The sequence below is a fragment of the Montipora capricornis genome, chromosome 13, assembly GCF_036669925.1.
Source record: "Montipora capricornis isolate CH-2021 chromosome 13, ASM3666992v2, whole genome shotgun sequence".
NCBI classification, from domain to species: Eukaryota; Metazoa; Cnidaria; class Anthozoa; order Scleractinia; family Acroporidae; genus Montipora; species Montipora capricornis.
In genome coordinates, this window is record NC_090895.1 from 29598594 (window position 1) to 29619910 (window position 21317).

The window sequence follows — 21317 nt, forward strand, 5'->3', positions numbered from 1 at the left end:
ATTATTCACTTTATTTATGTCTCAATGTTGTATGACCGAGCTCAAGTGCGCTGCCTATAGGGGGAGTAACAAATCGACATCAGACAAATTGAATGAAATTTCGAATTTAGGTATCGGTCCGGGGTCACATTGGTGCTGAAGACTCAGTGGTGCTATCATCACTCTTCCACCAACTCTGTGCTCACTAAACTACTTTCGACACTATTAAACTAACGATACCCGACGAGTCCCTTTCTTTTCTGTGTCTGATCATGCTTCAAGATTATACATATACGCAAAGATATAGTATACACAAGTATATTCTACCGCGTCATGATAAACGGACAATACACAATCGATGGATCCCAGCTGATTAGCACGGCCAGTACAAGCAAACGCCTATTAAATATCCATTCATTCATTAATAATTCGTGTGTTTTGTCCAAACCAAAGATACTCAGTGAGCGAAGAAGTCCCCACTGAGATTTCTCCATGTTGAAGTCGTTGTCGTGCTTGCATCGCTTTTGAAAAATTTCCCTTGCAATCGGTTGACTTTAGCATTGAAATAAAGAAAATCGTAAAAGTATTTGTTTGCTTTACTGCGCGTCTTTTTGCAGATCTGTCTGATATGATTTTAAAAAACCGTTTTCTCTCTTTATTGTAATCTCTAGAGAAATGTCTGCCCCAAAATGCCCACGCTCCTAACCATAGACAATCGTAGATCTAAATTAATTCTACTTATGACTATTATAAATAAACCCCTAACGACATTGAAAAGGCCAGGACGATCTTCTGATAGACAATGACAAATGGAGCAATTCCAGATGGTTCCAGATAGTTTTATGTTTAGATTAGGGTTATTGAAGAGCATTTTCCTCTTAAAATGTTACCCTTTTCGTGTATGGAATCTGTGTCCTTCAGTACACATCCGAAAAAACCATGTAATAATATTTATCCAGGGGTTATCGACTTTTTATTAAGAGTACCTTTAAACGAAGTGGACATTTCCTCTTCCTCTTAGTGAATTTCTTTAAAATGAAATTTCTTAAAAGGCTTTCTCAAAGTTCGAGTGTTTCTAAGATATTTGGTCAAAATAAGATAATGACCTTGAGAACATTACTTGGCGAAAAAAATGTTGCTGTTTTTCTGTAGAAGATAGGGTTTCTTGGTAACCACGATGCAAAACCTCGATATTCTTCGAAGTATTTTTCATCCTCGGCATTTGAATTTGTGACACGAAATTCGTTTATACCCTATACTTTGTCCCCAGATGTTACTTAATTCAAAGGAAATCTCAAATCTTGGCATTTCATGTTGGTCTATAGTAGGCAAAAAAATAAACCTAGCCAATTTTAATTCACTGCGTACTGTAAGCTTAAGAGACTGGTTGAACGCCAATACTCAACTATGCTATTTAACAAAATAAAACACTTGGTTTTATTATTAAATATATTTCCAGAAATTTCACTTATCAGAGGCCTTTAAAGCTCGAGTTACTGATGTAAATAAGATTGAACTGCGATCTTTGGTCAATATCCAAGGCTCTAAGATATTTTCCCGCCAATAACAAACCACACGCGACCACAACAATGCACGCAAATTGCGAGAAGCCTGGGAAGGGAATTTCGTCCAGATGAAAACGTATTACGTGTTTGGACGATGTGGAGAAAATGAAGCGAATAGTTTTTCATCATGGTCGAGACAAGAGGTATTAATGAGCCAAATGAATTATCATGCGTGTGAAAATGGCCAAAACTTAAGTATATGTTGATATGTGCTTTAACATTGCTGGCGTTTCCGGTTGAGATATGTGATCATGACAGAGCTAGAGCTTGCATCGGGTGGTCTGTTTACACCACTCAAATCACCGGTGTAAAAAGGCTAACTCAAAACTGCAAAGGAATTTCTCCCGTACTTAAACTGATACTGAAATGAAGCTGATACTCAAGTACCAGATGATTGTTGACATTTCGTTTTTGTCAAAATAATTCCAAACAGATGTGTTTGCTTTGCCATGGCTGAGTTTCAACGCCGGGAAAAGACGATCAACCGAAACAAGTTCACAAGTATATCGGATATGGGGTTTACTATTCTACACCATACTTTAGCTTTAAGTGATGCGTCGAAGAAACCGTGAACGAAATCATGTAATGTCCAATCTAGATGTTGATGGAACACGTATCCCGTGCGCAAAATACCACTCGAGTGGTTCATCAGTTTTGAAAAGTCAGTTGTGGACGGAGCGACTCACGACTGGGGATTCATCATTCCATATTGCAAGCAACAACGTTTTTCGCCAAGCTAAGTGCTCATTTTAAAATTGATTGCCATCATCATGAAAAAAGTTGAAGATGCGTCAAATGGCTACTTAGGCTCGGCCGAAACAATTCGTAAAACACTTCTTGGATATCCAGCAACAACTCACGCAAATGCGAACTCTCCCTGAGCCCCCTTTTTCATTTTAATTTTGTTTAATCATACCCAGTCATTCGTATTCATACAATCCAGCCATGCGGCTATGTATTTTCTGAAATAAACTACATCATCTTAAATGCCGCTCTAAACTTTACCCAGTTATCTCCTTTGTTCGCCTTGAAACTGACTTCTTTCAGTATCACTTCAGTATAACAGGCTGAAAATTGGGAAATATTATTAAAAATCTGTTTAATACCAGTGTCGGTGCTCTATGAGAATTCAATCAGTGTCTGAAAAGAATATTAAGATTCAATTTTTTCACGCACGCAACGGTCATATAGTGACCGCAGGAGCGACTGCTAAACTGACCATACAGACATGGTTGATATAAGGCCTAGCTAAAACTGACTCATGATATATCCGCAACAAATGGGCCCAACTTTTACGTACGTGCCCCGTATTTAGCCGTTTTCTAACATGCTTTCACGGTTTGTAAGGTTTCATGTGTCCAGGAAATTTCGTTTAACTCCGATGCCAAACTAACTGGTAAAAGAATTTGTTTTCGTTTTCGGATGGAAGAAAATGTTGCGAAATAGATCTGATACAGCCCCAGCAGGATTAGAGAACAAGAAAAGTCCGCTTTCGGAAAAAGTTCAAAAGATGATGGCTGGCTGACTGCAATATTCCCTACTCAGAATATCGGTCGATTAAAAGGCTTTATACAATTCCCTTTCCGTTGTTCCAAAATATCTACATTAATTATTTTCCAGTTTAAACCCGTTCACAGACGACTCTCGACAAATGACTTTCTAAAGAGGATAGGACTTTGACAAAAGTAGCTATGAGAAAGAGCCTCTTATCCACCTGTTTTGGTCTTGTAGAAAAACACAAATCTTTCGGGAGGATTTCTTGGGTTGGCTAGATAGCAATCACTAACTATTAAACTACAGGGGTAGCTCAGTCGGTTAGAACGCGGCCTTCTGAGCTCGAGATTGCCAGTTTGATTCCCCTCTCATTCGATTGACGTCTGTTTCGACTTTCCTCTGATCGATGAAGCTATATATATGAAGCTTTGAATACCCGTAAAATGGAGCATTGGCTGAGGAAGGGGGGTAAAAGTTGCGCACCGAGGGCCACAAGTTTATCAGTAACTCTTGTTCACTGTCACGTGTTGCCCTCGTAAAATAAGGACCTTTACCTTTACCTTTTAAAAACGCGTTCCTCTTTCAATGTACAACAATACTTTGTTTGCCTTTGAACCAGATATTACCTATGCCGAACCTGTAAATTACAAGAAACAATCTCTAAAATATAGGGCTCCTCAAATCTTTTATCTTTATTCAGCCTGGTCCCAGAGGTATTCAACCATCTGAATAGCATCTTCTTTTTATCAACGAGCACTCAATGCGGGTCGTCTTGATGTGGCGAGCCATTTCTCTTACTGTCCACAAATATGTATCTTTTTTCCCTTTCTTTTCCATGTACTGGTGTATTTTTATTTTGTTATTTTGAGTTACTTTTGTATGATATTGTAATATCCGTTGTCGTAAATAAAGGTTGGTTTAAAAACGTCCGCTTTCGCGATTTAGGTGGTTGATTTCGGTTCTGGACTGAGTAGATTTTCGTCCTACCAGGCTAAGCGTAAATCATCCAACTCATCTCATAAGGTTTAAAAATATTTATTTTGATTTTCGTTAATTAAAACGTTTCACGCGAGGCTCAATTTCCAAGCTTTAGATGGCATTCTAACGATGTGGATAAACCCTTTGATCAACAAATCTCTAGTTCATATCATTTCATAGTGACACTGTAATCAAATTATATTACCTTATACATTATTAGAAATGTTCTCCTGATTGAATTCCTTTAAAATAAACCAATAGATAAGAGGCATTCGGCAGGAGATCTTAATTCATATACAGTAGATATATACAGGCTTCATTAGTTGAATAAATATATAATATAATTACAGATAATGTGAATTTAGTTTATTTTCCATTTCATTTACGTAATAATCAGGAGAAGCAATGTTTCTAGGTTGTCTTTGCCTCAGCGTAACTTATGTCTCTACCGCCGTGCCGCAGTCCGGTTTCTCGATCTTAGCGTGCTCGTTTGCACGGTGCCGTCTCTGATATCTCCGGTTTTGGAACCAGTTTCTGATTTGAAGTTCAGTCATTTCCAAACCCCTCGCCAATAGCGTGCGCTCGTCGCGTGTAAGGTACTGTTGCCGGGAGAATATTTTCTCCAGATATTGAAGTTGACGCTGGGTGAAATGGCTGCGATTTCTTCGTTTCTTTTTTTGTCCCTTTTCACTGAAACACTTTACCGTTTTTGATTCTTGAAGGTGTTTTCTTTCGCTAGTGTCATCTGATGAAATAAACAGAGAAAACTGAAATTAATTCAAGGATTTTTTCAAGGTCAACTTGGATTTCTTTTCAAAACTATGCGGACACTTTTACGAGAAACATTTATGTTGCAAAGTATATGGTACACTGTACACAATTCCATCCTTGATTTTGATAACTAGTTTAAGACTTCAAGTGAAGCTATGATAGTGAAGCTTAATAGTGAGGCAGTGAGCACAAAAACAATAGAAACACGTTGCAATGAATGTGAAAAATATTTAAATATCATCCACTTTCCTTTGTCTTTGTCCTCACTGCCTCACTATCAAGCTGAATTTAAATATATCGTTAATTTAAGACTAAGACAATTAAGTGTCTGTAGGCAGTGCATCATTTCTACTAACCATCATCAACTAGCCCTTATGCTGTAACTCGTCGACTATTTGTTTTTTTGCCTCAGCTGTTGTACTGTTAAAAGGTAGTTTAAGCTTAAACCGTTTTATTTTTAGTTTAAAAACGAGAAAATGATTCCATGATACTTTGGTGATACTTTGGTGTCTACTTTGGTGATAAGGATGCTTTTGCAAATCATTCAATGGGCCTTTTTCGATATATTAAAATTCAGCTTGATAGTGAGGCAGCGAGGACAAAGACAATATATTTTTCACATTCATTCCAACGTGTTTCTATTGCTTTTGTCCTCACTGCCTCACTATCAAGCTGAATATTTGATATTTTTAAAATGGCCAATAGGCTCTACAACTTCAAAGTGCGATCATATAATTTATCATACATATTTCAAGCTTAAATTGACGGTCACTGTCTTTCCATGGAGAACAGAGATGCCTGATTTTTGTTCTTTAGTGAGTCTAGCTGAGGGACCCGAACCCCTTAATGCGTGTCGTGACGTCCTGCTATAGCAGAGTCAATACGAACACCTCTCATTTGTAATTGCGAGAACAATTCAAGAAATCAACTGAAGTCACGGATAGATTCTTTGACAGGGACAACAATTAAACACATACTCGTTCTAAGAAGTCCAGTATCACCATTGATTCAATAGCGAAATAAGAGTTTTCTCAATGCACTTGTAATTCGTTCACGGAAAAATCCCGCACATCATGTGCCAAAAATTGTCATTCTACACGTCTTCGATTCGATGATAGTAACAATTTGATATTGGTATCAAAAACTAAATAAGGAATGACTGCAAACGGAAACGGATCCGCGCTTCTGTTTATCAGCGAAGAAAATAGCAAAAACTGTGTTTTAGGTTCTAATATTCTATTGTCTGGTGTTAAGTTAAAGTTAAATTTAGACAATGCTTAGAATGCTTATCTTTGAGATAACGGGAAATGAATAAAACCATAGCGCAGAGGTGTTCAATATTAATAGATTGATTATTCCTCATTTTCATGATCTGGTTTCAGTGCGGCCTGACAATCAAAGTAAAGAAGTCATGCACTTTACGGGAATATACTCTGACATGATAACGTTAACACCATATAGACGATCAATTCAAGAGAACTGAAGCGAGTCGAATCACGAGCTATCAGTTAACTTTTTTAATGATTTAAAACAGCTGATTGCCTTCTCGAAAGCCTTTATTTTGCCAAACAAACACTCAAACCTCTTTTAACCCATGCGGATATTAATAATGAACAAACGGCCATGGTTTTAATTTCGCCGCCAACCGCGGAAAACGTCAAAGATACGCCCATTCTCATGATACAATAGCTGTAAATGTAGTTATAAGCTTATAAGTCCTTTAATAACCCTTAATTCATTAATGTGGAATTTGTTGGGAAGCTCAAATCAAGCACTTGTGCTATTCCGGTCAGTTTCCAGCCAACAAAGAGCGACCAATGATAGCCAAGGATCCAGCAAGCTACATGAATACTGGTTTATTGTTTGGCAGGTCACGGTATGTTTGAGATATTGAAACGCCGACATTCAGTGTCGCCGGCCGCTGTTGTTAAATCCGTCACACCTTGTTTTAAAAACAACTGAAGCACGGAACTAAAGTATGCCACAAAACAGGCATTAAATATTGGAGAGTAAATAGACAGAAGTCAACCTTTATATCCGAACGAAAAATAACAGTTAATTGGTTGACTTGAAATAGATGGATGCTATCGTTCATCATACTGCTTCTGCTACTTGGATTTGAGACTCTGAAAAACGTTTACCAGTACTTTATTTTTTAATATGGTTATAGTTGATAAACAAGGTGAAGAAAACACAAGCAAAGCATGAGGTGTTTTGTAAAATGGCCAACGGAAATGTTTTGTGACTACAGTTTCCAAACTTCATTGGCGGAAGCCCAGAAAGTCATTGAGATTATCCATGAAGTACCAGCTTCAAACCTTGTTAATCAACAATCGGATCAGATATTTTGAAACCCTATGTCAACCAAAGTCATTAATGACTTGTAGGCTGCATTTTTAACGGAAACCTTCGACTTTCCATTTTAAAACAGACATGAACAGAGCCGAGCAGTCTGATATATGAGATCCTCCTTCCACTGAAGTTTCAACACCAGCCGCGGCGATCGATGCCCGTTTACCAACCTAACTTTAAGCGAACTGCGAACCCCGCGGCCATGGCCACTCGAGTGCAAATAGCTTGGTTGTTTACCCAATAGAAAAAAAAAAGGATAAGAAAAAAAAAAATAAGGAAAAAAGAATTTTCGGTGTGACCCATGCAAAAGTCAAGAAAGCGAAAATCTTGAAGGGCTTTAATGTTTTTTTAAAATTTATTTTCTTGCATAAGCGGGCAGTTTCACACCCTGTCCCGTCACATTTTTAAAGACGACAATCTTGTAATATAAACAATCAGTACAGGCTTAGCTTTTTCCTGATATTGTCTGTCAGCATTCAGAGCGTTAAAATTCTCTCAGGTTATATACCTTCCAAACATAAAAGTTTTCATACTATTCAAAAACGAATCGAGCAGCGTTGATACTGAACCTTACCTTGAGAAAATCAGCTTTTCAACTCAAATTTCCAACGTACATTGTCAGGCTGACTTAAGAATGAGATACTGAATTCTATCTCTAATGCATTTTAAGTAAAATGGTTTTAAATGTTACAATCTCACCGTTGTCTTTCTGACTTGTCTCGTATCTGAATTTCGAGATTTCCTTATTAATGTTTGTAGTCGCTTCATCCATTGGTTCTTCAATGTGCTCTTTGATTGTGTGTTGTCGCTGTAACTTGGTTGTTGCGGTCCTGTGCGGTGAGGATGCGGCGGCCTGTGGCGGCAAATACTTCATGATAACATAAGGGCTATACGCGACCGAATAACATCTAAACATGGATGGGGTTGACGTCCAGGGCTGGAAAAACGAATCACGACACCTTTGGAAACCCAAGACGCCTGTTTGTGAAGGACGACTGTACGAAAAATCGTCTCGTAAGATCTTTTCGATGGAAAAGGAGAGATCAGCTTTCTGTCCGTGAAAATCCATTAAGGGTTCATTCAACAGCGGTGATGACCTTACAATATTAAAGCCCTGGTGAAAGTGAAAGAAGCCTCGTTAAGTACACAAGTTTTATAGTCAAAAATATTTGGGTAACCGCCCACTTAAGGTTCTCTCACATGTATGGTCAGTGATTTGTATGGAGAGCAGGGGTGAGCTGGTCGGATTGTTACTGGTTAGTATACATGCTATTTCGGGAGCACAGTAATATATTGATTTTCTAGGCTACCATTAATCCCAGTGACTGAGCGCAATAAGTGTGCTTTGCAAATGATTGAGTTGGAGCTGATATGGGGCCGATATCAATCTCTGGCCTCTTTGTAAAGAGACTCAAAATGAAATTCTCCAATTTACAGACCACGAGAATCCTAAACTCGTGTTGTTGCATTTTCGTCAAGATCCTGGTACACTTTTTGCTTTCGAAAGTTTGAAGTATAAAAGCAACCTCGAAACAAAAATCTCGAAAAACTAGTCACCGTCTTTTCCTTGTTGTCAACAAAAGTGAAGTTTTGGCGAATTCATGCGATTTGCAAGACCAATCATTTAAGACTTCCCGAGGAAAAGTCTATTTGAGTCAAGCCTTCTGCAGTCAGTTGCATTCTCTAGAGGTGCCACCCAATAAGGCAGACGATAAATGATAGTTTGATATTTTAAGGTGATTGAAAATGCCACGACAGAGTATCTTGGAATGTTAAGCATAACACATTTACTGATCAGTTTTGTCTCCACTTTGGAACTATCAGTAAGTAATACTGCTAAAGATTATTTACTAAAAAGTTTGAAAATAATTTGAACATTAAACGTTAACTTTATCCTCTCTTGATTATCAAAATATGCGCTTAACGAGCTCTGGTATTACTACAATGCAGATTAAGCGAAACAGATTACTTTCGTATCGTCTGATGTCGCGATTAATACATTTCAAGATATGTTAACAACCATTAATCACGTAAAAAAATAGTTTTAATTGGAACTTAAATAAAACAGATGTGTTTTCTTTCCTACATGGCAAGAAAATTCCCTGACAAAAATATATGTCACCAGCCAGGTAATAGTTAAATTCCACTCCCAAACTTTGGAAAATAAGTTTCTGCAAGTTTGGCGTGGTCGAGGCAGATGGAAATTGGCCCATTTCATGAAACTCTACATTTTGTCACTCCGCCAAAACTTATTTAATTAATCGGTGGGATATCCGATTCGAAAGTCTTAAAAACTCCTTTTTGTTTCTTCGGAGGAAAGCAAAAAAGAGATCGGTCTGCGAGTTTATAATTGTTTGCATAAGACAAGCGAAACAAACGCATCTGTCCAAACCGGTGGAACAAGAAAATTGGCGGACTGACTGAGTTATTTCATCATTCCTTACCGAAATGGTTCTGCTTTCTTGATCATGCCTTTGTTCCAAACCAAAATGACTCTTTTTTGTATTTCGTTTATTGGCCAAGATAGCCACTATCAATTGTCAAGTTAACTGCAGTGCTTGACTTATCCCCGCTGCTGAATGGTAGACAAGCCAATTTGATTTGAACACGAATGAACTCAACTTATCACGCACTTGAGAGAGAGAAGTTTGTTCTAGATTGGAGTGTTGCACTTTGATCTTACTGACCAATTTTGGGGGTCCTTTATTGACCCGTTCGTCTTGTGCTCGTCTGATATACGAGAAACAGCTTTAAGGAAACTTAGCATGTAAAGGAACTATCATAGCTTAGGTGTAGTCCTCTGGGATAGCTTCCCAGTTATGCATTCGGCAATACGCAACAGACCCTACAACGGTAGGGGCGTGTCAGCGGTCTGTCGAATGAGAGAGGAAATGAACGGTGACATTTTAAGGACAAACGAAAAATTGACCATTAATTAACAACCAGGAACGTGAAAAAATAGTTTCAGTATTCTTAACGAGATATCACTGCTTGCATAGGAATCTCGTATCATTCTTTTTCAAATATTGTTACTCACTGATCAGTGAAATGTGTCAGTATTACAGTTATTCCATCAAAAGTATATTAAGTTTGATTTTACAAGTTCTTAACGGGCGCTTTTGATTCTTACGAGAAAGCGGGAAACACATCGTTTATGTTTTCTCATTTCAATCTCTTTTCGCCGGACTGTGGGCAATACGAGAAAGAATTATAATATGCAGTTCCTGCCTGCGTTTTCAGCGGGGAAAATTCAATCAATAATCTCAAAAATGGATATTATTTAAAAGAGTTTGAAATGCGGAAAATTCTTGAACCTTAGTGACCCCAAAATAAAAATTGATTAATCATACTGACTATCTCTTGGGACTTCGTAGAGATTTGTCAAATGTGTGAAATTATACTTTACATGAAGATTTCAGTCGTTTCTCAGTGTACTGCTTCGAAGGGACAAATTGTCAAATTGGTTTCCCAAGTGGACAAATAAATTTGAGCATTACTCGTTTCAAACACGATCGAAATGCATTGCCAGTAATACAACGACATGTATTATTGACAATTTTAGAACTGTGTCATGATACTGAACTAAAAAATAACGCGGTGAAAACGAAAAGTGCACAGGAAAGTGAACGTTGTAATAAAATGATTGATATATGTCACCTTCTATTTTTTGGTGAAATTTCCTCAGCTTGTTGGTTTGGATTCTCCAATCGTAAATTATTGGTTTGACTACTTGGCGCCAATAAAAAGTTCAAAGCATTCAAATCATTCAATCCGACATTAACAGGAAGAACTAGAACAAAATTCTTTATTTTGGTCAGAAATGCAAACAGCAAATGAAATGAAGAAAAGTTTGTATCATTATTTTTAAGATTTCGTGCTTCCTTGATGTTTTGTACAGGACTGCTTCCAAATCAATCAGTATAAGTAAAAAAAAAGCACGATTGAACTTACTATATTCTTCGTGTGCGACAAATGTCGGCCATACCTTTTTACAGTGACACAATACATTATTTCGTAAAGCGATACTCGTCAGTTTTTCGATTCAGTGAAAAAAAACTGACTGAAAAATGCGCGACCTGCGTAAGCGTAGCTTGAAACTAAAGCGCGAATATACTTGAAAGGACATGGTGAATGCTGACCTCGTAATCTATAGATGAATGATGAATGAGGGGGGGGGGGGGGGGGTGTGAGGGAGGGGGAAGCCATCCGAGCAAGTAAGCGGAATGTAATGGGTTCAGTATTACTCTTGCCGGAGCAATCCGATTTTTTGCCTCTAGGGATCCCCGAATTATCACTGATTAGTTAAATCTCCTTAACAATAAAGCGGTTGATTAAGATGAGAAGTGGAAGGATAAGAATAACATGAGTCTTTCTAAAGCTAGAAATCGGCATCTTTGAGGAATTCATGTTTCATGTAGCATTTGGTTGAACTCTCTTTAGCTTACGACTAGTGAAATCTGAATCATTCAGTGGAGCTCTCCCTGTATTTATCTTTGTCCGCACTTGGCTCAGTACGGGTAAAATTGGCTTAGCTTGAATTTTGTTAAAGCAGCGCTGAGCAGTTTCAAGCTTTTTAAGTTGCGGCATTATGGCTTCACGAGTGTCTTGCCAGACTCTTATATCAGTGAGCTACTTGCCTCAGTGAGGGCTTTGCTTCCGTGTTTTCTTCTTCTTCTTCTTCTTCTTCTTCTTCTTCTTCTTCTTCTTCTTCTTCTTCTTCTTCTTCTTCCTCAAATATTACCGACTAAGACACCGTTAGGAGCATAATGAAGAAGCAGTCTTGAGCTAAGTTGAATGAATTGAGATTGACTAAAAAAATGAAACGGCCCAGGGTGACCTTTCATAAGCCGACCGCTTAAACGTTTTAACCATATAGTTACACTGGCAAGTTAATCGCGGTGATAAAGACCGCTAAACTGGATCCTCTCGTGAGATAAGCGAATTTTTGTAAAAGTTCAGTTTGTCGACCAATAGCGTGTCACTCTTCCGCTTCCCTAAATAGATTCACTTGCTGCCCGTAGCCTTGAATGATATCACGATGCAGAATAATCCGTTCGTTGCGATTGACTCAGTGCTTTCATTGATGGCTGTTAATTTATCACATGAAGGGTCCGTTAAATCAAATGGAGAATCGACTGAACATGATTATTCCATCGGACCAGCGACCCACTGAAAACGTTTGAGCGTATTATCAGCCACAAATTAGAAGAGAAAAAAGACTTGCAGAAGGTCCATGTTAAATTGGCACGTCATTGAATTTTCCTTGTGGTTCTTTTCCAAATTAAACACACCACTTTCTCATTGTGTTAAGTGTAGAAGATCCTGTTTCTCTTACAAAAGAAATTCGTTTCGGTTGACCACAACTAAAATATCCTGAAATGGGCTGAGACGGAATGTGGTAATGACTATTTCAAGTCACTTAAGGCAAGTATTCTTTTAGTGTTTCAAATTTTTGTCGATTTTTGAAGATTACTTCGTAAGCTGCGAAAAACAGGTACTCACTAACAAACCACCTATTTAAGGTAATTCCATAACCTTTGAAGTAAGTACGCTGAAGTAATCTCTACTGGGATGATTCTGATCGAGCTTACAGTTGTAAATCCTGGCATACCTCAACCGAGAAAATGTACTTAAGACCCAAGCTGATCGCTTTTATCAGGTATAGCAACTTAGCCACATGCGTTAAAAAAGTGATATCTTCGGGGATTTCATGGAAATTGCATTTTTGTTAAAAAGCGATTACTTAACAATGGCCTCAGGAAAACGCTCAAAGTAAGACCTCCGGAGCCTTTCGGGTTTGATAATTTACAATATCAGACTTTTGAGTAATCAGAGCGGAGTAAATTTTAGGTTTAGTCTCTTCTAATATATATCCAGGTGATCTGGTGACGTAATTTGGAGGACTGGGAAGAAAAATTTTAACGCCGTATCCCGCAACCGCGCGCGGCCTTTGGTGTTGTTTCCAAACTCCCTGCAGTATTCCATCGCCAAAACTCAACAGATCATTACGTGTCTACCACATTTCCTGTTGTTGAATGAACATTCAAGTAGACCCGAGGAGATCTAACCTCGCCTCTGGCATGTTGAATTCGAAAATAAGCCCACGCGCGGTTGTGGGATACGGCGTTAAAATTTTACTCCCCAGTCCTCCGAGTTACGTCACCAGATCACCTGGATATGACCGGATATTACATTCTTCGTACTCTCTACCGAGAAAAAAAATTAGGTTATACACCTATTGGTCTTTATTTCAAAGCCATCTCATCATCTTTTACAATAATGTAAATTTTTACACTCTATTAAACAATACGGGATATACAAGGTAACACTAGTGTATAAAATTATTTTGTGCAATGTAAAGCGTAATCTCAGTTATTCCTTGGTCATGATCACACGTTAACCATAAATAAAACAGCGTTTTATAAATAAGATTTGAAGTCTGAATAATCTCCTTTAAAGGCGCAGCGCTAACCATCTGCCCCCAGTGTCACGTGTTTTTTCTTCGCAAAACAACGCGTTAGCTTGACTTGAAAACGACGACCATTCTTTCCTGCTCTGATAGGCGATTGACAGCAGTTGACGTTACCGTGTTATTAGGGAGCTTAAGATCTACGACGGCGACGTCGACGAAAACGTCACCTCAAAATAGAATTTTGCTCTAGTAAAAGTCTTTCGCAATTATTCCATCTTCTTCACGTCGTACAATGTGGGCGACGTATCCTAAAAATAAATTGGTACGAGCGGTTTCAGACTGAAAATAGAGAATGAAAGATTCTCTGTTGCATGCTAACGTTGTCGTCAAAACCTAAAATATAGTGATTTCACGTCGTCGTCACTCAGAGAACCGCAAAAAAATGAGCTAAAATCCGTGCCGCACGTGCAGCACGATTATTTATGCTCTTTTAACCAATGATATCATTGTTTTCTGGCGTTTTCAACGTCGTCGTCGTCGTAGATCTTAAGCTCCCTATTCACCATGTTAATCCGACATGTCTCTGACTCCTTTAATATTTCTCGCTCATTTTATGAGCATCAAGTTTTTACTGATTCAATTTTGAGCTTCGTGACTTGTCTTCTTGTTCTTTTCTCTCCAATTTAGTATCGCTGACATTTTTACAACGTGTTGCTCAATCCATTCTTCGAAGTATCCGAGCCAGAGTTTCCCTGTTTGGCATCCTCGATCGCACGGTGTTTTTTATGGTATCTGCGGTTTTGAAACCAGTTTCTAATTTGAAGTTCGGTCATGTCCAGACCCCTCGCTAAAATCGTCCGTTCGTCACGTGTCAGATACTGTTGGCGGGAAAATATCTTCTCGAGATACTGGAGTTGATACTGGGTGAAATGACTGCGATTTCGCCGCTTTCGCAGTGGAGGGGTTTTTTCCTCAAAGCACTTATCTGGTTCGGAGTCTTTATCTGTGTCATTTTCCTCCATGTAATCTGAAAAACAGAAATATATACACCAGTAAGTGTAGATTTTTAAAAAAGATAGAGTTACCAGTTGACCAATGAAGAAAAACTGCAGCATGACCAACGGAAATAGGAATAGCCACACCTAAAATTCACGCTGGTAACACGCTTCTGTTGACCGGGAGCAATAAGGACGTGGGAGACTTATCAGTTCTTGGCATGACGCTAAACTTGTGATCATTAATGAGGGGGTAGGGGAGAGCTCAAAGGAGCAAAAGTGCAAAAACCAAAGTGACAGCAGTGACCTTTTGATTGCTTAGGCTGATTTCATTCAACCGCAAAACTGCCTCAGTAATACGCTTTTGTCATAGCACAGGGTTTCCACGAAATTGAGACAACCCACCAGCCAGCAGTTGCCCTCCTGCTATGGCTTCACCCCAGCTCAGTGTGGAAAATATCACATTTCCTTGTATCGTTGCACACACATTTCCCTTTTAATTTTTTTTTATTTTGTCCTCGTTAGCGGACTAAGTCTGTTCACTGACATTGTTGAGTTTCTCACCTGTTGCACTAGTTTTGTGGATAGGTGAAAGACAAGAACACAACGTAGAAAGAGGAGGTAAAAAACGTACAATAAAGGCAGAGATTTCGTTCGGTTAATTGACAGAATATTTCAATCTGGAATGAACTATTTAGTGGATTTCATAAGGCAAATAACATGGAGATGTAACGGTGACTTTACTCTTGAAACAACCGAAAATGAACAGATCTGTGAGTGCTCTCATCACTGAGTTTCCGACACAACGTGCTCTCCGTTCATAATCTACAAATCGTTTACATATTTTCATGGAATTTGATGCCTTCGTTACTTTGTCAGCGTGTTAACTGCTTCGTTATAACATAATGGAAGACGTATAATTTGTCTGAGACAAATTTTGTCTCAGCTACGTTTTTGCCGTATTTATTGTTCCACATAATCTTGATGCGTCTAGATCTCAAACGAAGTCCATTCTCCCAAGAAAAATCAGTCATCTTCCAGACCAAAACGTTTATTCATGTGGGGCTCCGGCATGATCGTCTCTGGCGAACTTTGCACGTTGCAAATTTTGAACCGATTGCACCCAATTTTAGAAAAAAATGATCACATTAAAAGCCTTTGGTCATTGAAAGCAAGCATAATTTCCCATCAAATGCTTGGTTGCCACACCCATAAAGAACCGTCTATGTCGGCATACTGATTATGAATGCTTTACTTTTAGTTATGCAAAAACAATCTTGGGATGTTGTAGGGTTAAATAATCCCTCGATTACTATACAAATTCATACAAATTCAGTAATCGCTGAATATAAACTTTTCCGCAGCTAACTATTCTGTTAAAGTCTTGGTATTAGATGTAAAGGTAGCTTTCTAAAGTAAAAGACCAGTGACACTGAGGTTAAAGGGAATTGTATTAGTCAATAGCTTTCAAGTTTAATCAACAGATTTCACTTACTTCGACGTCCTTTACAAATGGACAATAGAAACGTCACTCCATCTGTGGGTACTCACGGTTTCATTGAACCATCAATTTCATTATTTTTCCGCTTGATCAAAAGAAGGCTTAGAACACGAAAAGGTAACTGAAGAATTGAGTGGGAGTTATTAAAACAAACCTCATTTAAATATCTCTGAGAAGCAGAGTGTGAAAAATTCGAAAATGGCTTGTGAGAGGCGGCTATGTCGTAATTCATAGGATAAGAAGCGACCATGGAATTCCAAGCAAAGATAAACTACATTGGCTCGCGGAATTTGGCGCAATAAGCAATTTTCCTGCTATTTAACGGATGTCGGTCTTGCATTTTCCCGGTATTTATGTCCGGACTAGTAACCGGAGCCAGAGTCACCGTGTTCCGACTTCTATATTGCGGAATAAACAATATAACTATTTATGTCGTAGAAATACTTCTTTTTTGCTTCAACATGAAGTCTCCAAATTAAAACGTATGAAAGTAGTATTCGCAGAAACTGAACAATTTTTTAGTATCCAAGAACTTGCTAATTTTAAAATTTCCGCAGTGCTGAAGATGTTGCCAGGATTATTCTCGTTTGACGTTAACGGAAGGTGGTTTATTGGCCACGACCAATCGGGGAATAATTCTTGTGTCCGTTTAGGTCAGTTTGTGCTTTCAAATTTCATGGTTCAAATTTAAAGTTGGAGTATTAACGATTTTTGATCTTTTCCAATTTCATGTGATTAACAACACAAATTGAGGGTTTTCTGTGCTTGTCACAAGGATATAAGTACGATTTTATTAATTTTCCGTGTTTAGGCAGATTTAAGTGAATAAGAACACATTTTAGCTGATAAATCATTATTTTTTAACCTTTCATCCATGAAATTTAGCCACTGTTGAATCACGCCTCATAAGCGACGGCGCGTCACATGCTTCGTTCAGTTTCCCTCTAAAAACTTGTATTTTACTGAACTTGTTTGGTAATATTTTATTCCGCCTAGTTTCTTTTAAAGTTAGTGCTTGCAAAAAATTCCAATGATTTTACTGAGGTTAGGGTTTACTTAAACTCAATCAGCATTTCCTGAACTTAATAGTCGGCTTATAACCTAACTGAAAGTCAAGCCCAGAACGATTATTTACGCTCTTTCTCGTCAGTTTCAGTTTGCACAAAAAGTGACTTACCATCCAGTTCGTGTGGTCTTTCTTCGTCTTTTTCCTGATCGCAGCGCAAATGATCTTCTCCTATCCTCTGTGGATGTTGCGATAAAATAAGTTCTTTAACTCTGTTAACTTGATGAAGCCTTGAGCCCATTCTTTGCACATTCGGCAAAAATCGTAAAAAAATTGGACTGTAACGAAGCGCATAGCAACGAAGCAGAGGTGCTTTTGGCGACCAGCTTGGTGCGGTTGACCTGGGATCATAAACATCTGTTGACAAACTCGTAGAGCTTGGCTCTGACCTCCGGTGCTTTGGAAAATCGTCTCGCAAGATATTTTCAATGGAAAAAGAAAGACCAGTTTCCTGTTTGTGAGAATCCATTTGCGGAGTAAGTAGTTATGATCGCGATATTTGTGATGTGAAACTGAAGCTCTCGTAGTTCACGCATAAGATTTATGTCTGACTCAATTTGTCATCATCGTTATTTAAGTCATTTTTGCCTGCTCTCGTAGTGTGCCGATCATGTTACGACAGGCCTGCGGGGGCTGATATTTATTTCAGGAAAATACTCGGCAGTGTTTTATTTTCTCCTTATAAACGGTTGTCCCGGGAAATAACTGAAGTCATGGGATAGCAGTAAAACGATCCCCTGTATTCCAAGAATCATACCAAATTTGGCGGTGCCATCAAGTAAGTTTTGCAATATCTGGAAATTCTGTTTCCGCCTTATTAATTAGTGAAAATGAAACTCCTACAATACTCAACTATCTTTCCAAGAAATTTATCTAAATCAGCAAAAAATTGAACTATCAAATGAACATGCAAGAGATACTTGCAACAAGAGAGTTGATGTATTAAGGGACTAAACAAGGTGATGCAACTCAGTGTTTCCCAGTTTTGATTAGGTAAAAATACGATAGATCTAATTCAAATAATGGTAATTTATTTTAAGCGATTTAACCTTACTCCAAAAAGGCCACAAGTGAAACAAATAGAGTAATGATGAGAAGTGAGGGATGACTCATACCTCAGGGATTGCCCCCGTGTTTTTATTCACCGCTTAATCGAGGTAAATTAATTTAGGACTGAGAAGCTCTTAACCATAATTTTTATAAGTCTAGTTTGGATCACTGTTTTCATTGCAAGCAAGACCGGGTGTTTAGACAAAGGAAAGTAGATAAGCCTTTCCGATGCAGGAATGCAAATACATCTGTCAATAGCTGTTGGTTGCAATTTCCTCAACAATTTAGTAAAAACAGAGTATCAGCAAAATTTTCTTTAACTGGCATTTTCTTCAAGATTAGCTCTTTTGCACAGCCCGAAAATTATGTCACCCTTTTCCGGTGACGTAATGTGTTTCATTCCAAACCCACGCGCGTCACGCGTGACAAACAATTAACATTGACCACCGCCCACTTAAGTTTTGCAATAACATATTTACCTCATGATTTTTATTAAAGAGGTCACGAGACAGTGAACTTATAATTACGGGCACAAACATCGCTTCAGTAAGCCACTGTGGGCAGCGAAGGGATTTTTTTATCCAAGAATAACATGAATCAGCCAAAAAATTGCTTGAGAAATAATGACGTCATCCGACGGAGTCTCGATTTCACAACACGCCTGAGCGCTGGGCGGCAGACAAAATCAGGAAAGGTGAAGGACATAGGAAATGATTAACGCAATACCCTTTTCAAGTTTTGTCTGGCCGACAAAGCCTAATTAATCTAGTGTTTGAATCCTTTTTACTATGGTTTAAATTATGGAGATACAAGCAAAGTTGGTCAGCTTTTTTTAGTCGCTTCGATCAACCATTCACTGATCGAGAGTGCATTTACTGAATGGAAATAATTATACTTAACGTATCAAAAGGGTGTTCTGTTGAAAAGCTAGGAATGACATTTCTTTGACGTAACTGAATAAACAAACCCGCTGACGAAGTAAAAGACTCTAATTAAGGGCACGCCATAAGTAGGGCCGCAGACGACGGAGTTACGCACAATGCGTAAATAAGACGATTTTAACGTAATGAAAAGTCCTTTCAGGGTAGAACTTCCCCATGCTTTTTCCGCAAGCGTAGAAAACCGATTTAGACACTTAGTTACATGCCAAACAAACAAACAAACAAAGAGCAACCAATGGAAGATTTAAACCCCTCCTGTCTAGATCAAATTGCTGTGTACAACCGCCCGCTCTGCTGTACACAGGCTAGCAATACCTTGAATTTTTAAAGACGTTAAATAGACTGGTCGAAGTTTCGAGTAAACAAATGGGTCTTCCGAGAAGCGCCAACAGCCTGGGGCTTTTGTGACCCCTAAAGTAAATATACACTTCTATATTTCTTCGCGCGCAACCCTAAACACCCTAAGAGAGACCAAAATCCGAAATTTACACCACTAAGCGAGACGACGAGCATCCCCTTTTTGTATGGGATTCCCCCCGGGGGGGGGGGGGGCAACAGCCATTTTCGTTGCGGCACTGCATTAATGTAGAAGCCGGAAGAATGTTTCCTCTGCCGTGTACTAGACACAATAATATTTTGAGTTTGTGTCTAGTTCACGCTTTTAAAAGTTGTTCGGGATTGGAACTAAACAGATCAAAAACGGAGGCAATGTGGTTGGGAAAAAACAATCCACAATCCACAATCCACAAATCGCTTTGGCATTAACTGGCCCCTGAAGTGTGTCTCGGCGTTTGCTTCTCCCGTGACTCGGAAATATCCGTAAAAGATAATTTTGAAAAAAGATTGCTTGCTCTAGAAAAATGTCTTAACATCTGGTCATCACGAGATCTCACACTTTACGGGAAAATAAACATTGTCAAAAATTTAGCTCTTTCAAAGATAGTTTTTATTGCCTCTGTTCTGAGTGTACCCAGTGGATTTGTTGACTAAGTGAGTAAGCTTCTTTCTAGCTTCGTATGGAACCACAAACCGCCTAAAATGAAACATTCCACAATGATTGGTAAGATTAAGGACGGCGGACTTAATATGCCTGACTTTGAAATCATAAATAAATCTTTGAAAGCAGGTTGGGTAAAACGGTTCCTCAATCCTCAAACGCAGTCCTGGAAGAAAATACCCCTCGTTCTACTACAGCACGTAGGTGGCCCACTGCTGTTCGAATGTAATTTCTCTATAAAAACTTTTTTACCGCGACGTCTTGAATGTGATTTGTTTGGGAAGAGATTATCAAGCACACTCCCACAACAAAAAAAGAAATAGGAAATGAGATCTTATGGAATAACCACTTTATCACAATCGGCGGAAAATCCATTTTTTATCGACAATGTTATAATGCCGGAGTAAAGACCCTATCGGATATCCTAGACGAAGAAGGAAAATTCTTGTCCTTCCCTGAATTTAGGAAAAAGTGTAAAATAAAAACAAACTTTCTGCGTTATTTTGGGATGTGCAACGCCATTCCAAAGTACTGGAAAGAAGCCTTTAAACGTGATCTTGAAAAGGAATCAGTTACTACAGGACAGTCCGCGAGACACCCTTTAAATATTTCATGTTGGACTTGTCAGCAAGCACGCTCACTTTACGTCTCCAAAACGTTCCAAATACCTACATCTAAAGCTCGTCTAACTAAGGCCGGTTTTACTGATCAGAGCATCGAGTCCTTATACATTCTCCCGTTTAAAGTCACCAAAAACATAAAACTCTCGATGTTTCAATTCAAAATCAACCACCACATTCTTTACACTCGCAGCAAATTTTTTGGAGCTAAAATTATCGAAAACGATGAATGTCAATTGTGTGGTGTAAGACAGACCTTAGAGCATCTGTTCGTAGAATGTCGGCACGTCCATACTTTCTGGAACCTTTTTGCCTCTGACGAACAATGCTAAAATATATGCACATCACCACGAGAAGCGATCTTTTCGAGCTGTCAACCTGTGTCTTATAGTAGCCCGTTACTACATCTATACTGCAGCCAAAGAAAGTGAATCTTACAGCATAACAGCGTTCAAAGTATTTTTAAAGAGCAAATTATCCACGGAGTCACCAAGCGTTGTAGCATCCGTGCGCTTTTAGACACTCATTAATACATAGCAAGGTTTGTTTTTTTTTTTAGTTTTATTTACTTATTTTTTTAATGTATTTATTTATTT

The 21317-nt window shown here is 38.5% G+C and overlaps 2 protein-coding genes and 1 long non-coding RNA gene across 6 annotated transcripts in view; 1 reads left to right on the forward strand and 2 right to left on the reverse strand.

Annotated features, from left to right (window-relative positions):
* The window catches only part of LOC138028347 (uncharacterized), an 83184-nt gene that overhangs the window by 51842 nt on the left and 10025 nt on the right, over positions 1-21317 (forward strand). The window lies entirely within an intron of this gene.
* On the reverse strand, positions 4058-12427 carry LOC138028344 (homeobox protein vab-15-like). Of its 3 annotated transcripts, none has more exons than XM_068875843.1 (3): positions 11777-12427; positions 7839-8253; positions 4058-4761 (listed from the first exon to the last, which is right to left on the reverse strand). In XM_068875843.1, exons 2-3 carry the CDS (start codon positions 8206-8208, stop codon positions 4454-4456), a joined length of 678 nt encoding a protein of 225 aa, XP_068731944.1. In that variant the 5' UTR covers positions 8209-8253; positions 11777-12427; the 3' UTR covers positions 4058-4453. The 3 variants fall into 3 exon arrangements, with proteins under 3 accessions (XP_068731944.1, XP_068731943.1, XP_068731945.1); XM_068875842.1 differs by lacking the exon at positions 11777-12427 and adding an exon at positions 11091-11162; XM_068875844.1 differs by lacking the exon at positions 11777-12427 and adding an exon at positions 9584-9728.
* Positions 13364-17676, reverse strand: LOC138028657 (homeobox protein notochord-like). The gene is made up of 2 exons (XM_068876259.1): positions 17225-17676; positions 13364-14578 (listed from the first exon to the last, which is right to left on the reverse strand). The coding sequence occupies exons 1-2, from the start codon at positions 17580-17582 to the stop codon at positions 14253-14255; spliced, it is 684 nt and encodes a 227-aa protein (XP_068732360.1). The 5' UTR covers positions 17583-17676; the 3' UTR covers positions 13364-14252.